General features: G+C 45.5%; 1 protein-coding gene across 3 annotated transcripts in view; it reads left to right on the forward strand.

The window, feature by feature from the left end:
* Positions 1–15,501, forward strand: part of SLC14A2 (solute carrier family 14 member 2) — a 70,869-nt gene extending 55,368 nt beyond the window's left edge. For all 3 annotated transcript variants that reach the window (XM_017857856.1, XM_017857854.1, XM_017857855.1), the window contains exons 13-20: positions 326–485; positions 1,213–1,402; positions 1,699–1,827; positions 2,670–2,862; positions 6,250–6,397; positions 7,031–7,165; positions 12,659–12,708; positions 14,470–15,501. In XM_017857856.1, the coding sequence (XP_017713345.1) occupies positions 326–485; positions 1,213–1,402; positions 1,699–1,827; positions 2,670–2,862; positions 6,250–6,397; positions 7,031–7,165; positions 12,659–12,708; positions 14,470–14,670 (1,206 nt within the window). In that variant the 3' untranslated portion in view covers positions 14,671–15,501. The remainder of the gene's footprint in view (positions 1–325; positions 486–1,212; positions 1,403–1,698; positions 1,828–2,669; positions 2,863–6,249; positions 6,398–7,030; positions 7,166–12,658; positions 12,709–14,469) is intronic.
* The last annotated feature ends 285 nt before the right edge of the window (positions 15,502–15,786 follow it).

The raw sequence follows: 15,786 nt of genomic DNA on the forward strand, positions 1-15,786 counted from the left end.
AAAAGACTAAAAATATGTGGTTAACTCAGTTCTGCTGTTTGACCTTGACCTTCAAAAATGAGAACCTCCACATGCCAGAGTCCTTATCTACAGAATGAGAGTCAAGATGTTATCTTACTGTGCCGCACGGTAGTTAACCTATTAGATGAGGTAATGTGTCAAACAAAAGACAGTCTAATCTACAGAAACAGGGAGAACGTTAAATAGTAATTTAATGAAATACCAAATGACAATCTTACTTGGTCCCTGAGTGACCACGAGCATGAATTCTCAGTGTAAGAACCACCCAATGTGGGAGACTCTTGCCTATCTCTGTCCTGGACAGGATCTGGACACCATGGAGGAGAGCTCTGAGATACAAGTGGAAACAAACATTTCCGAGACATCCTGGATTTGGAGTTCTATGGTTGCTGGTGGGAAAAGGGTTAGCAAAGCCCTCAGCTACATCACAGGGGAGATGAAGGAGTGTGGAGAGGGACTCAAAGGTAAAGTTTTATGAGGGCAACACTGACCCTGACCCTAAAAAGGTCACCTCCACCCATCGCCAGGAAACCCATTGCCATGGGGATTCCCTATAGACTAGACTGTGCTCTGTTACTGTGGTCTTTCCTGAAAGCTGGGAGTTCTGCTGTTATAACAGACATACAGCCTCTTGGAATATAAATAGCAATACATGTAAGAGTGTGAGCTCATGAGCTCTCATTTCTGAACATAACAGTTCTGGTACCTCAAATATCCGATCTAAATATTGCAGACGGGTGTTTTTCACATTGGGATTCTAGAGCCAGCATTCTAGAAAAACACCATCTGGATGGCTCATGGGAGAACTGTGTCTACTATGCCAATAGGTTCTCCTTAGCACTCTTTCCAGAGCTCAGCCCATGGGTTTAATGCCCTCTATGCAGCAAGAACATTTTCTTGAAAATTCATAGTACCACCATAGGGGACAGAGACAGCTCAGGGCACCTAATCCCCCCTGCCAGAAAACCAACCTGAAGGTCACATCTGGCTGAGATGGGCCTCAAGAGTTTTCTTGGCAGTCAGATGCTCTCTTGGGTTCTTTATTTACCGTCTTTGGTGGCAGGTGACAGCAGGTGACAGGCTCTCTGCAAACCCACTTCGGATATCCAGATTCCCTCACACCCTCTGCCTGCCCACCTACGGCCGCCCACACAGAGCACTTGCCTACTTCCTGCCCTGCTTCCATTTCAGACAAGTCCCCAGTGTTCCAGTTCTTTGATTGGGTCCTCCGAGGCACATCTCAAGTGATGTTTGTGAACAACCCCCTCAGCGGCATCCTCATCATCCTCGGCCTCTTCATCCAGAACCCCTGGTGGGCCATCTCAGGCTGTCTGGGTACCATCATGTCCACCTTGACAGCCCTCATCCTGAATCAAGACAAGTAAGTCCCAGAGGCTCAGGGTCCAAGCATGCGGCCAAGAAGTCACTCCCCATAGGGACCATTCTCCCTCTTCCCAGCTCAGAAACCCTCAAAATAAGGACACTGATAACTAAAAATGACTGTTCCCTGGTTTTGTCATAGCATCATAGGGTTGTCTTCCCTCCCCACTCCCAGAAGGGTGGTCTGTTTGAAGGTGTATGTAGTCAGGTCCCAGGTAAAAAGAATCTGCCTCAATAGGAAAATGTAAAAGGCCCTGGGGAAGCCCCTGCTCCACCTGCCCCTCCCTCTCCTGCCAGGTCAGCCATCGCGGCAGGACTTCACGGCTACAATGGGGTGCTGGTGGGGCTGCTGATGGCCGTGTTCTCAGACAAAGGTGACTACTACTGGTGGCTGTTGCTCCCCGTCATCATCATGTCCATGTCTTGGTAAGTTTGCTTTAGAGGGGTTATGGGTTCATATCAAAGGCCACCAACCTTTTCATCCCAACCCCATGACCGTCTGTCTAAACGTGATGCTAAAGTGGGATGTATTTAGCTTGCACATCAGAAATGCCCACTGAAAATAATGACTAAGTTTATACCATGGCAGCCCCATGCTAGGTCTATACATAGTATCCCATTAGTGACCACTCTTTAGTATTCTTTTTGTTTTTAAGATCTAAAGGGTTTTTGGTCTCATCCTGCGAGAGCACAGAGAAAGAAACTGAGGCCCACATTGGTTAAGAGCTGCACTATAGGGTCCTGTCAGTTTCTGGAAATCTTTTCAACCCTCCCCCACCTCAGCTTTTCTAAATCCTTGGCACTCCTGTGCAGACCAAAACCACCTCCCAGGGTAGGCTGAAGGCCCAGCCACAGGTAAGCCCTCAGTGCCTGCTCTACCCCATGTTGAGAAAACACAGGGCACCCTGGCCACAAAGCCAATGCACACGGCCACTCAAAAAACATCTGTTGAACGAATGTGATTCCCTCTCCTCTGCCTCCCCAACCTGCCCTCTCTCCTGATGCCTGGAGATGGAGCTGTAGGACTCCTGAAGGAAGTTCTAAGATCACCTGCCTTATATCTCCTTCTGAAGTTGAATTTGGGTGCCCCACCCCGTCACTGTGGGAGGAAGAGGCCCGGGAAAAGACCTGCTCAGAGCCAGTCAGGCTCCAGAGAATACCCAGCAGGCTGCTTTTCTCTAGGAAGGCACAGGGAGTCCCCGCTGCAGCAGTCTAGTGTTATGACCAGGTGGTTTCCTGACCAGCATCTCTCATGCTTCTGCCATCAGCCCCATTCTCTCCAGCGCCCTGGGTACCATCTTCAGCAAGTGGGACCTCCCAGTCTTCACACTGCCCTTCAATATCACTGTGACTTTGTACCTGGCAGCCACGGGTCACTACAACCTTTTCTTCCCCACGACGCTGCTGCAGCCTGCATCCGCCACGCCCAACATCACCTGGTCAGAGGTCCAAGTGCCCTTGGTATGTATCACGGAAGGAGGAAGGGCAGTGTCTACCCACACTGGATATTAGTGGCATTTGCATATTTTGCACATCAGAAACATCCACAAGTAATAATTCTTAACAATTATGTGGTACCAGGCATGCTACATACATATCTCGTGAGCTGCCACCCTTTTCTACTTCTGACAGCAAAAAGGGCTAGTTTTGGTCCCACCTTATGATAGCACAGAGAAGGAAACTGAGGCTGAGTTAAGAGACCTGCCTTAGGTCTTACAACCAATTAGGGAGGAGCAAAGTCAAGACTAGAACTTCAGCCTCCTGACTTCCAGGACTGGCCTCTTTGTGGATGTTTAAAAAGTCTTTTTGAGGCTTACAGCTTACATTGTGCATTTTCTTTCATTCAAGCACACAGAATCACTCAAGTCGTACACATCATGCTACCATCTATTGGCTTAAGAAGTCATTGTTCCAACCTCCAGAGTTTATTCCCTTCACTCGCCAAAGCTGGGCCTGGTGGCACATGTCTGTAGTTCCAGCTACTCAGAAGGCTGAGGTGGGAGGATCTCCTGAGCCCAGGAGTCTGAGGCTGCAGTGAGCTGTGATTGTGTCACTGCACTCCATGAGACTCTATCTCCAAAACAAAAACAAAAACCCCAGAATCAAATAGTTTGCTTGCTAAATACTGGTGCTTCTCAGTGTAAACTCAGGGCTCCTACTACTACACCACGCTGTTGGTTTTAAAGCACAGGTGTTCTTTCATTAAGAAACATATAACAGAGCTTTCAAAGTTTTTTTTAGTAAGTATTCTGTATATAATCCTGACCTCTGGAAGTCAGCCAAGGTGATTAAGAAGAAGCTGCACTCACAGCATTAAGTCAGCCTAGAGAAATGTGCCCATTAGCCAGCCGTCTTATCTAACTAGGCATGTTTTCTCCGAGGCCCTCCTACTTTCCGTTACACGAAACGGCCCCACAGTCTGGCGCTCACTCGGAGACTTCGTTATTGGCAACTCATCATCTGACCACAAAGTCACTTGGGCTTGTTGAAGGAACTTTCTCTGAAATAATGATGCCTCATTTCTCTTAGCCTTCCACAGTAAGCAACAGCGTGGTATAGTAGAAAGAGCCCTGAATTAACACTGAGAAGCACCAGTATTTAGCAAGAAAACTATTCGATTTTGGGAGGTTTTGGTTGTTGTTGTTTCAGAGATAGAGTCTCATTCTGTCACCCTGGCTGGAGTGCAGTGACACAATCACAGCTCACTACAGCCTCAAACTCCTGGGCTCAAGCAATCCTCTCACCTCAGCCTTCTGAGTAGCTGGGACTACAGGCATGTGCCACCAGGCCCAGCTAATGCTTTATATTTTTTTGTAGAGATCGGCTCTTGTCATGTTGCTCAAGCTGGTCTCAAACCTCTGGCCTCAAGCGATCATGCCACCTCAGCCTCCCAAAGTGCTGGGATTACAGGTGTGAACCATTGCACCTGGCTGAGAACGATTTGTGTTAGTTGCATCCTTGTTGATTATTTTGGGTGTGAGAGGACCTTCTTGGACCAGAAACAAGAAAAGGTGCTGTGCTGGCAGTTCAGCTTCTTAAGCTGCCCATTCTTAGTCTACCCAATTAGTATCTTTTGGAGACAAACTTGCTCTAAGTGGTATGCTATGGGGAAATGATGTTAGAAAATGCAGATTTTAGATATTGCATTCTCTATGTCACAGTTTCGGTTGAGAAGATATTTTGAAATTTTATAGAAATGGAAAAACAATGAATAATCCTGTACAAACACTTGAGAACCCCCACCACCATCACCACTCCACCAGCGTTCCAGGAAAGAAAAATTCAATTTTGTGGCATTGTTCTTTAAGAAGTAACTTTCTGGCCAACTGAATAGATTATAACAATGATTCAAATGTTTTGTCTTTTTGACAAATTAGAGCCTTGAGTTTCTGATAAATAAGCGGTGAATTTCAGAGGGAGAGTCTAAACTTCCCAGTAATGTTGAGTCCCCACAGGTTCCTCTGCTCTTGTGACCACTGAGAGCCCCCGAAGGGTGCAACTGGCTGGGAACAAAACTGCCCATGCTGCTGCCTCTGTATATACAACTCTCTCTCGCCTATCCCTTTTGCCCTGCATAGTGAGGCCAGAGCCCTCATTCTGTTCTCTGCCCTGGGTAACAGGAGACCGAGCCCAAAGCCTAACTCACTTAGCCAATCTCCTGTACACACACTCACTGTGGTGTGAGGGCCCCCGAGCGGCAGGATCTCCCTCTCCCGCCATGCCCAGTGGGAAGAGCTCTCTAGAGAAGATCATCCTTGCCATAACCTATACACAGACTCGCCCCAGGACACTGCCTCTCCTCAGCTTCCTGCCCAAGGGCCTTGGCCAGACCATCCAAAAGACAGTCCCTGTGGCTGGGGAAGCTGGCATTTCCAGGAACTCTGGGACCCTTGTGCAGGTGCCCACATGGCACCAGACTTTTTCAAGTGCTTTTCCATTCAGACAGGTCCCACCAGCCCTGGAGATAGGTGGAGGATGGAATCAAGCAGGGTGCCCTGAGGGTTTACTAATCAAAACAGCAGATGCTGGGCAATACTACCTTCTCCTGGGCCCTCCTATAGATACTAGTCCAATTCCTGCTCCAGACTTTACTAACACAATCACACCCCAAACATGTTGTTCTTGAAAACACACAGGGCCATTTTTTTGTCTCATATTTCGCCTTCTCGTCATCTTTTTAGCTTTTAAAAAAAAAATCACAGCCAGGCATGGTGGCTCATGCCTGTAATCCCAGCACTTTGGGAGTCCGAGGCGGGCAAATCACCTGAGATCAGGAGTTTAAGACCAGCATGATCAACATGGAAAAACCTCATCTCTACTAAAAATACAATATTAGCCGGGCATGGTGGCACATGCCTGTAATCCCAGCTACTCGGGAGGCTGAAGCAAGAGAATCTCTTGAACCCGGGAGGCGGAGGTTGCGGTGAGCCAAGATTGTGCCATTGCACTCCAGCCTGGGCAACAAGAGTGAAAGTCCATCTCATAAAAAAAAAATTGCAAAGGGTTTTTAAACCCCAACTTTGATCAGACATATATTACTTTTCTAAAGAATAGTACCCTACTTTGAAAGGTTTTCAGGTTCTCTTCCCTGGGGAATAAATGTCTTACACTCATATTTCTAAATAAAGGAAACTCAACATCCTAATCCATCAGTATTCTAAGAACTCGATATTAAGATAATAAAGCTTTTGTTCCTGTTAAAAGTTAACCTATTTGAATAGAAATAAAAATCTTGGACACCTGTTGCAAAATGTTAGCGGGGAGGGTTCGGTGCCAAGTCTCTTGCAGCCAAGGTCAAGTTGTCTCTTTTGCCTCCATAATAAGCATGTAATCCTGTTTTGCCTACAGCTTTTGAGAGCCATCCCCATTGGAATTGGCCAAGTGTATGGCTGTGATAACCCCTGGACTGGAGGCATCTTTCTCACAGCTCTGTTCATATCCTCACCTCTCATTTGCTTGCATGCAGCAATTGGATCCACCATAGGGATGCTAGCAGGTCTGTGTCCTCACTTCCCTGGGCTGTGAGGGGGTTAGAGCCTGGGGCTGGCTCCAAATAAAATGGAGACTTTCATCTTCAACACTACACCTGCTGATTCCTGTGAACTTTCCCTCCTTCTGTTGTACCCTGTTTCTCTATTTTTGGTCTAGTCCCTTTATCCTCTCCTGAGCCACAGCTGCCCTCAAGAAAGGCTTTGGTGTTAGTCATTTACACCTTAGTATAAATTTAAAGTTTGGGAGAAGTTTCTTCCAGGCGTATTTACATGTTAAGTCATCTCCAGTGATAACAAGAAAGATTCGTTCTCCATTAGAGAATTAAGGTATCGATGAAGGAGAGGTTCTCTTTCTTGGCAGGGGAAGGATATTCTCTGGGCTGTTTAAATCAGACTTCTGTCCTTACTCAAAGAAGCTCTTCAACCCACGCCAGCTTAACTGCTAGTATTCATGGGACTCTATGGCCATTTGTTTCCTTTAGATGTTTTTTTCACAGAATAAAGCCAAAAGTCCTTTTTGTATAACTACCTAAGAAGATAACTGGCTCTGGGCTTTGAGGACTGTGGTAGGTTTCAGGGCCAGCAGATGGGCCCCATAAGACCCTAGACTGAACCCTGATGCCTGCCTTCTCTCACAGCACTCAGTATTGCGACGCCCTTTGACTCCATCTACTTGGGCCTGTGTGGCTTCAACAGCACCCTTGCATGCATAGCGATAGGAGGCATGTTCTACGTCATCACCTGGCAGACGCACCTCCTTGCCATCGCCTGCGGTAGGTACTGCCCACAGAATTCCCTGATGACCTCAGATGAGACCGTTTTCTATCCCGGCAAAGAAAACCACCCTGAGAAAATTCTGCTACTCCCCCAAATAGGGATGGGAGGATTTGTTTCCTTTATAAAAGGGTTTTTACATGAAACTGTCTTCGATGGTTATTTAGTAATTAATAGATTAAACACTATTTTCACCGAATACACAATGTTCAGTCACATGAAGACGGTGGTGGAGGTTTGGGTGTTGTTCCTGGCCTGTCTCCTATAATTGCTACTCTCCTGGCGGGTGTTGGAGCAAACTGACCAAGCAACTCTTATGCAGGTTACTCCTTACATATGGAATTGGGTGATTTACATCATCTGCAGCGTTTTACCTTAAGCACTCAAACATTAGCTGTGGCCCTTCAAATGACCCGTTTGTTATGTATTTGTTCAGAGTTCCAGGAAATTAGATCAACTCTAACAAGTTGGTAGATTTATATGTCCTAATCCTTGACCATCCTTTATTTCTTGATGTTATATGAACGGAAACCAAACAAAACTCCTTTTGAGCAGAACGTTTAAAACTGAAGTTCTATTTTAGTACATCCGTAGATTCTGTGAACATTATCTATATAAACTTATTTTATTTTATTTGAGATGGAATCTCGCTCTGTCACCCAGGCTGGAGTACAGTGGTGCGATCTCGGCTCACTGCAAGCTCAGCCTCCCAGGTTCACGCCATTCTCCTGCCTCAGCCTCTTGAGAAGCTGGGACTACAGGCGCCCGCCACCACGCCTGGCTAATGTTTTTGTATTTTTAGTAGAGACGAGGTTTCGCTGTGTTAGCCAGGATGGTCTCGATCTCCTGACCTCATGATCCGCCCACCTCGGCTTCCCAAAGTGCTGGGAATACAGACGTGAGCCACTGCACCCAGCCTATAAACTTATTTTTAAAAATAAATTTTATAATAAAAATTTTCCAAATATTCTTGCTAGGGAAGATATTCTGGATCGGCTATGGCCATATATTTGTTTCCTTAAGATAATTTGTAGATATATTTTCTTTTGCATTTTATGACAGTCACCACAAACTCTAAACAAGATACGAAGTGTAAAGCTGCTGTCTTTTCATTTGCTCTTCTTAAAATTACTTTTGCTATCCCAACCTAAGGCCAGCACACTGTAGTTACTTTAAAAAAAAATGGTAGCTGTCATATTGCCCAAATAAAAGGTAGCCATTCACCTAACACCCACCATGAAGTAGGGATTTTAAATACCTCGTCTCTACCTTTAACACTAATTCTCCAAGGTTGGTATTACTATTCGTATTTTACAAATGAGGAAAAGTTGTGTCAAAGAGCAAGACTAAGGTGAGACGAGGGAGACAGCTGGGATGCAAAATTTAAGGAGGTGCTTACTCTCAGAGTCAAGCAGGTGATGACCCTGACATATCTCCGTGACCCTGAGAGTGAAGGCCACCTGAAATTTTGCACCCTAGGTGCTTCACTCACCTCCCCAAGTCCCAGCCTTGTCAAAGAGGTGAAGCGGCTCAACTGCATAGTAAAAGACAAGGCTGAGACATGAAGATAGGTCTTCCTCAGTCCGAACTCAAACTCCCCACCCCCTTTCCCAGCATGGCACCTCTCTCTGAAGCCTCTCATAAACCAAGGTGCACTCATTGGCTTCAGTGAAACTGAGTCACATCATCTTCCAAAAGTGCCAATGGGCCTGACGACTTCAGGAAACATGATAATACACTAAAGTGAATTTTAAGCCCCTTTAGGTGGCTCCTTGAACTTTCAGACAGACTACACAGTAATAATATCTGACATTTATTGGTTTTCACCAAAATACTTTTCCAAATATTACTTCATTATATCATTTTAAGAAGCTGAAAACTCCAGCTCTATTTCGTAGCCATGGTGCCTGAGGCTAAGGGAGGTAAAAGGACTTGCCTGTGGGCAGAGATAGAGTCAACCCTCCTTCTACAAGTTAAAGAAAGATCTGGAAGCATCCAGTGATATACTTATAGACCAAAAATGGGAAAGCAGTCTATAACATATACAAGTAGAGTTTGGGGGGCGTTTCATTGTTGGTGCTGTTTTGAGACAGGGTCTTACTCTGTTGCCCAGACTGGAGTGCAGTGGCATGATCACGGCTCACTGCAGCCCCAACCTCCCGGACTCAAGTGATCCTCCCACCTCAGCTTCCTGAGTAGCTGGGGCTATAGGCATGCACTACCATGCCCAGCTAATTTTTATATATATATTTTGTAGAGACAGGGCTGCACTGTTTCCCAGGCTGGTCCTGCGCTCAAGTGATCTGCCCACTCAGCCTCACAAACAAATGTTTTTATAGGTTCAATGAAAAAAAGAAGTTGAGGCCATCTAGAAAATCTGGAACGCGTAGTCAGGCTTACTTGCGTGTAGGGCCCATTGATAGGCAACCAGGAGGTAGTGAGAGCAGGAGGGAATGATAGCTCCTTCACAGGCAGAATAGCCCCACTGGAAATAAATGTCACTGTTAATATTTTAATTTAAATTAACTTTAACTTCTTAATAGGCTGGCATTTTTACATGATCTGAAACTAGACCTATGCCTAAGTTCCTTCCTTCCATAAAATGTCCCAATGACAAAATTCTAAATGCTCAGCTATCTTTAAAATCAGTCATCATTTATATTATTAAATTGGTTTGGGCCTCATCCCATTAAAAATTAAAAGTTTGAATGCTAGAAATGAAAAGTCAAGGAGTCCTGAAATTTTTAGATTCAGAGTCAAGACTGTGCCACTCTAGGCTCTCTTAGTGGCCCACGAACTCCACGTAAGATCAGAGCAGGTGGCCCGGTTGGGGAGTCAGTGGGGGGCATAGGGGGGTGGGCAGTTGGCTGCATTCAGAGCCTGGAGCTGTAACTTCTGTCCAGAGTCTCAGAGGACAAGGATATCTAGGATACCAGCTGGGAAAGGACATTACAGGATATCCCTGGATACCAACTCCAAGTTCTGCTTATTCACTAAGGAATATTCATATTCAACAAACAAATCTTAAATGCCCAAATTATGTCAGATATTACCCTGGTGGTTCTCAACCAGGGGTGATTTTCCCCTTCCCCAGCAACATTTGGCAATGTCTGATGACATTTTTGTGTGTCATACCTGAGGCTGGGGGAAGTGCTACTGGCATCTAATGGGTAAAAGCCAGAGATGCTCTTAAACACCCTACAATACACAGGACAGCCCCCCACAATAAGGAATTGCCCCGTCCAAGGTGTCCACGGAGCTGGAGCTGTGAAACTTTGGCACAGGCCATCGCATTTAATCTTCCCACCAGCCCTGTTAAGTGTGTGGATGATATTAATACCCCCATTTCACAGATGGAGAAATGAGGCTAAAGGAAGCTAAATACATTGCTTGAAGTCAGGTCTGCCTGACTGTAAAAGACTGTGCTCTTTTCAGGACACCACACTGTTTCCTGAAGCCAGTGCTTTCTCTACCAGTGAAAAAATTCAAGCCCAGAACAGTTAAGCCCCTTTCCAACATCACACAGTCAGTGATGGATAAGACAGGCCAGGTGGCCAGGCATCCTGTCACAAAGGTTCCTTCCACCACAGCCTGCTCTGCACATCATCTGAGACAGACAGTTCTCCCTGCAGCCCAGGCAGGCTGCATGTCTCATTTCGTCTTCCTTCTTCTAACCTTCCTCCTCTCTCCCAACTCTGCAAGCCCTACAGCCACACAGGAGTCCACGCGGGGTTTTCAGAGGGTTTTCCTGCTAGTAACACCACCAAATTGGATAAAATAGCAAATATCAGTGGGAGAAGAGGGAGAGAGAATGAATCCTTTGGCTCTGGATTCCAGGGAAGATGGATGGAGTTGGAATCTTCCATTCTTCACAGACCAAGCCCAGAGTCCCTCTCGGGCCATCTGGCTCCCGTTTATCCTGGGGCCTTGGTGGTGCTTGGTTTGCCTCTGTCTTTTCAACCTCAGATCTGAGAGGCGGGTTAAGAGCCCACTCCCAGAGCCAGATGGCTGGGGCTCCACCACTTGTTAGCCATGTAATCCTGGGCAAGCTGCTTGAACTCTCAATGTCTGATACTCACAGTGCCCAACTCCTACAGCTGTTGTCAGGATCAAATTAGATCATTTGTGAACATGATGAGAATAATGCTGACACATAGTGAATATCCAGTAAGCGCTAAGCTCTATTATCTCTAGTTAAATGAAGATTCAGCAAACACAAAGGATGGCATGGGCTCCTGTTCGCTCTCAGAGAATAAGCTGCCTCGTGTGACCCATGATGCCCATTGATAGCCGCACACTCCACTTCATATAACTCATCTAACTCATTCTCTTTCATTTGTTTGTTTGCTGTTTTTTGAGACCAGGTCTTGCTCTGTCACCCAGGCTAGAGCACAGTAACTAGCATGATCATAGTTCACTGCAGCCTCAAACTCCTGGGCTCAAGCCATCCTCCTGCCTCAGCCTCCCAAGTATCTGAGATTACAGGCACATGCCAACACACCCAGTTAATGTTTTTGGTTTTTGTAGAGATGATATCTTGCTTTGTTGCCCAGACTGGTCTCAAACTCCTGGGCTCAAGTGATCCTCCCGTCTTAGCCTCCCAAAGTGCTGGGATTACAGACATGCGGCACCGCTCCTGGCTGTGTAACTCATTCTTTAATCTCATCTACTCTTCCACCTCGAATCTCTACCTCCAAAACAAAAGAGACTTCTCCAACTGAAATATAGGCCAAACAGTCCTATTATTTCACCTCTCTGAGTCTCAGTTTTCTCATGTGTGAAATGACAACAATAATAGTGCTTACACTGTAGGAATCCTGAAAGCTATGGCAGTATTGCTACTAGCAGGGCATACAATAACACACTAATAAAGGTCAGCTCTTGTTAATATAATCCTAAGGACAACTGGGATGTTCTCAGTGAGAAATGAAGGATTTGGAAGCAAAGGCCAATTACACTAGCACATTTTAATAGCTTCTCCCCTGTTGCCGACACGGGGCTCATTCCCAGTGGTCAGCCTGATCGTGCCTTCCGTAGGGGCTACACGTCAAGGCACTGGGCATGTCTAGTCTTCCTCAAGCTTTCAGAATGCTGCTCTTCCCTAGAAACCCATATTATGTTAATAACTTTTGATGAAATATTCCAGTAGGGAGTTCTGGGATTCACTTGCCTTCGCCGTATAGTAAAATTTTCATTTATGGCTTATGCTGTTAAATGTTCCTTTACTGGAATGCAAGGTGGTGGGACCCAAGAGAACTGTAACAGCTCAATTCTGGCCCTTTTTAACAAGTTCATCTGCTGTCTTCGCTGCGCCGGCATTTGCATGGAATTTAACACTTTTAAAGCTGCCAAAGAATGGAAACATAACTCAAATTTTTTAAAAATCTTAGAGATAGCATTTGTGGCATAAAATTGATGGGAAGAGAATATGTAGACCAATCTCGAGGTGCTATTAAATAGTTACTGGTCTATTTCTTGTTTTTTTTTTCTAGCACTGTTTGCTGCCTATCTGGGTGCTGCCCTGGATAACATGTTTTCTGTGGTGAGTTGACACAGGTTCAGAACATGCCTACAACGTCCTTCCTGGTGTCCTCTTAGTTTCCCCAAACCTGCAGAAAACCTCTCTCCTCTAAGAACCATTCCCCAGTTCATCTCCCTTATTTCAAGCCACACTACTCACTTTAGCACCTGCTAGGCAGAGGGAGCCAGGCCCCAAAATTTACATTTCAACTATGGGCCAATCCATTCCTATCATCAGTAGGCCAGGAGCTTCTTAGAGGACAATTTAAGGAGCATTATCTTGTAAATCAAATTCCTCTCTATCGTCTTCTATAAATATTTTTAAATCCTTACTATTTAATTTGTGTATGTCTGCCCAGCTAGCTTGTGAGGCAGCATATATCCTTGCCCCACGGCAACTAACTAGCTCCCCTCCATAGAAGAAGGGGAGTCAAGCCCCAGCCAGGCCAGAGAGGAGCCAGAGCTGAAGCTTAAGGTCACGGGCCAGTCTGGGAACCCCTTCCTCATTTGGGCTCTAGTAGGGTGATGTGTGAGGTCAGGAGGAGCCCATGCTGGCCCCCAACCCCAGTGCAGAGGGCTCAGAGCCCCACTTGTAGCTGGTGCCTCCCCTTCTCAGATAAGGGTACAAGGGCACACTTTGTGCAGACAACAAGGAGAAGTCCAGGTGATCCTGTGGATAAGGAGGGGGTGGGCATTCTAGTCACACCTGCCTAAATCTCTCCCTTACCTTTAGTGAAAATGGGTGGTTTGGACTTAGCATAAGAAGGAATTTTTCTAAGCAGTAGAATTTGCCTTCCCTGATACTATCCTGTCTTCCCCAGTGAGCTAAATTTCTTTTTTTTTTTTTTTTTTTTATTATACTTTAAGTTCTAGGGTACATGTGCATAACGTGCAGGTTTGTTACATATGTATACTTATGCCATGTTGGTGTGCTGCACCCATCAACTCGTCAGCACCCATCAATTCATCATTTATATCATGTATAACTCCCCAATGCAATCCCTCCCTCCTCCTCCCTCCCCATGATAGGCCCCAGTGTGTGATGTTCCCCTTTCCAAGTCCAAGTGATCTCATTGTTCAGTTCCCACCTATGAGTGAGAACATGCGGTGTTTGGTTTTCTCTTCTTGTGATAGTTTGCTAAGAATGATGGTTTCCAGCTGCATCCATGTCCCTACAAAGGACGCAAACTCATCCTTTTTTATGGCTGCATAGTATTCCATGGTGTATATGTGCCACATTTTCTTAATCAGTCTGTCACAGATGGACATTTGGGTTGATTCCAAGTCTTTGCTATTGTGAGGGCCTCATTGTATTTGTGCACACCTCGGCTAAACACTTGATGTCGTACAGTTTTGTGATGAGTCTAGTACTCATTGTACTAGATGCAAAAGACACTTCTCCAACAGGGGCTGATGGGAGAAGACACAGGATGAGCATAGTTCCTAGAGTTAGAAGTCTAACCTGGCCAGAAACATAGCTTTTGACAAAACACAGCTTCTACAAAAGACATATTATGCTTTGATGACTTCTACATAAGGGCATATTAGCCCAATTATTAGGGTTCCCAGTGGCTGCATTTTGAAGATTGTGTGTTCACCTGTTACAGTGCAGATGAACAGCACTGGCATAATTTTATTTATATTGGTCATCAATGAAGTATCTTCATCAATGCCCATAAAGCAGCCCCTCCTGTCCCCAGGGCTGTAGGTGATTGATAAGGGCTGATTAAAACAGCGCAAGCACCTGATACGACCAAGGCTTATCTGTGTTCTTTCCCCCCAGTTTGGATTGCCACCCTGCACTTGGCCCTTCTGTCTCTCAGCTCTCACCTTCCTGCTCCTGACGACCAACAACCCCGCCATCTACAAGCTCCCGCTCAGCAAAGTCACCTACCCAGAGGCCAACCGCATCTACTACCTGTCCCAGGAGAGAAACAGAAGGGTATCAATCATAACAAAGTACCAGGCCTACGACATCTCCTAAGTTTCCCTCTCTAAAACACATCACTGTAAATTCAGCCTTCAGCAGGCAGTCCAGGTCCCCAGCATAAGAGACCACTTAGCCTTCCCTCCGGTCTGCTCTGGGACTCTCTCCCCAAACACAAAGAAACATGTATATAGTCACCATTCCAGAACCTCTCTTTTCTAAGATGCACAACGCTTATCAAAGATATGTTTAGTTTAGAATTTATACCCATAGTTTGTTCCATAAGAGCTCCCTTTGAGGGGAACTTGCCCTCTTCTGTGAAATAAGCCTTATCCTTAAAGAGAAGTCACCAAGAAAGGGATAGAGGTCAGCGACATGGTCACACAACTCGGTCATTTAATATGGAAAGCACAATACCAGGAACTGTGCATTAGCCCGGAAGGCAAGAGGGCTGGTTCTGCCCCAGCTCTGCTGCTAATGAGCCCCTACCATGTTGAGCAAGTCCTTCCCCACTCTCCGCCTCAACTTCTTAATCAGTTTCATGACAGGGAGGGATGTGAAAGTCCTTTCCACCTCAGAAGTGTTGATTATTCTCTCTCTTCTATAATCTGATGAAATCAGCATGACAACAGGTAATTACTTTAAGTCAAGGATGGAAGGGTTACCCAAGAAGAGGCAGGAGAATGTTAACGTTCTATAAAGTTTTATTTTTGGGTTATGGGAAGATGCTCTCCAGACTTGGGGTTAGGAATCTAAATTCACTGAAAATGCCAATGTGCTTTCCTTTACATTACAGAAATATTTCTGGAAGTGTCAGATGAAAACTGATCTTTATCAACACTCAAATCATATTATAAACAAATGTGTTTCCCTTTGTAATATTCATAATCGTACTCTCATTAAACTGTTTAGATTTGCAAGTCAGCATCAGGGTTTTCTTAAAACGGGGCTCACCTAGAGGTTCACACATTGCTCACTTGAGGGGTTTTCCACGGTCAAGCATGGGCCTGAAAAGAGACAAGGATAGGCTCAAAATCATCAGAACAGAGTTTGATTTGCTTATGGAGTGAATTACACAGAAACGACCTTGGACATGGTTTTCTGTTTGAGTTGAAGCACAGATTGTTAATAACCCATCTCACTGTTTAGGGTAGAGTCTTTTAGCTTTGTGCC

Source organism: Rhinopithecus bieti, unplaced genomic scaffold, assembly GCF_001698545.2.
Source record: "Rhinopithecus bieti isolate Rb0 unplaced genomic scaffold, ASM169854v2 scaffold_42084, whole genome shotgun sequence".
Taxonomy (NCBI): domain Eukaryota; kingdom Metazoa; phylum Chordata; class Mammalia; order Primates; family Cercopithecidae; genus Rhinopithecus; species Rhinopithecus bieti.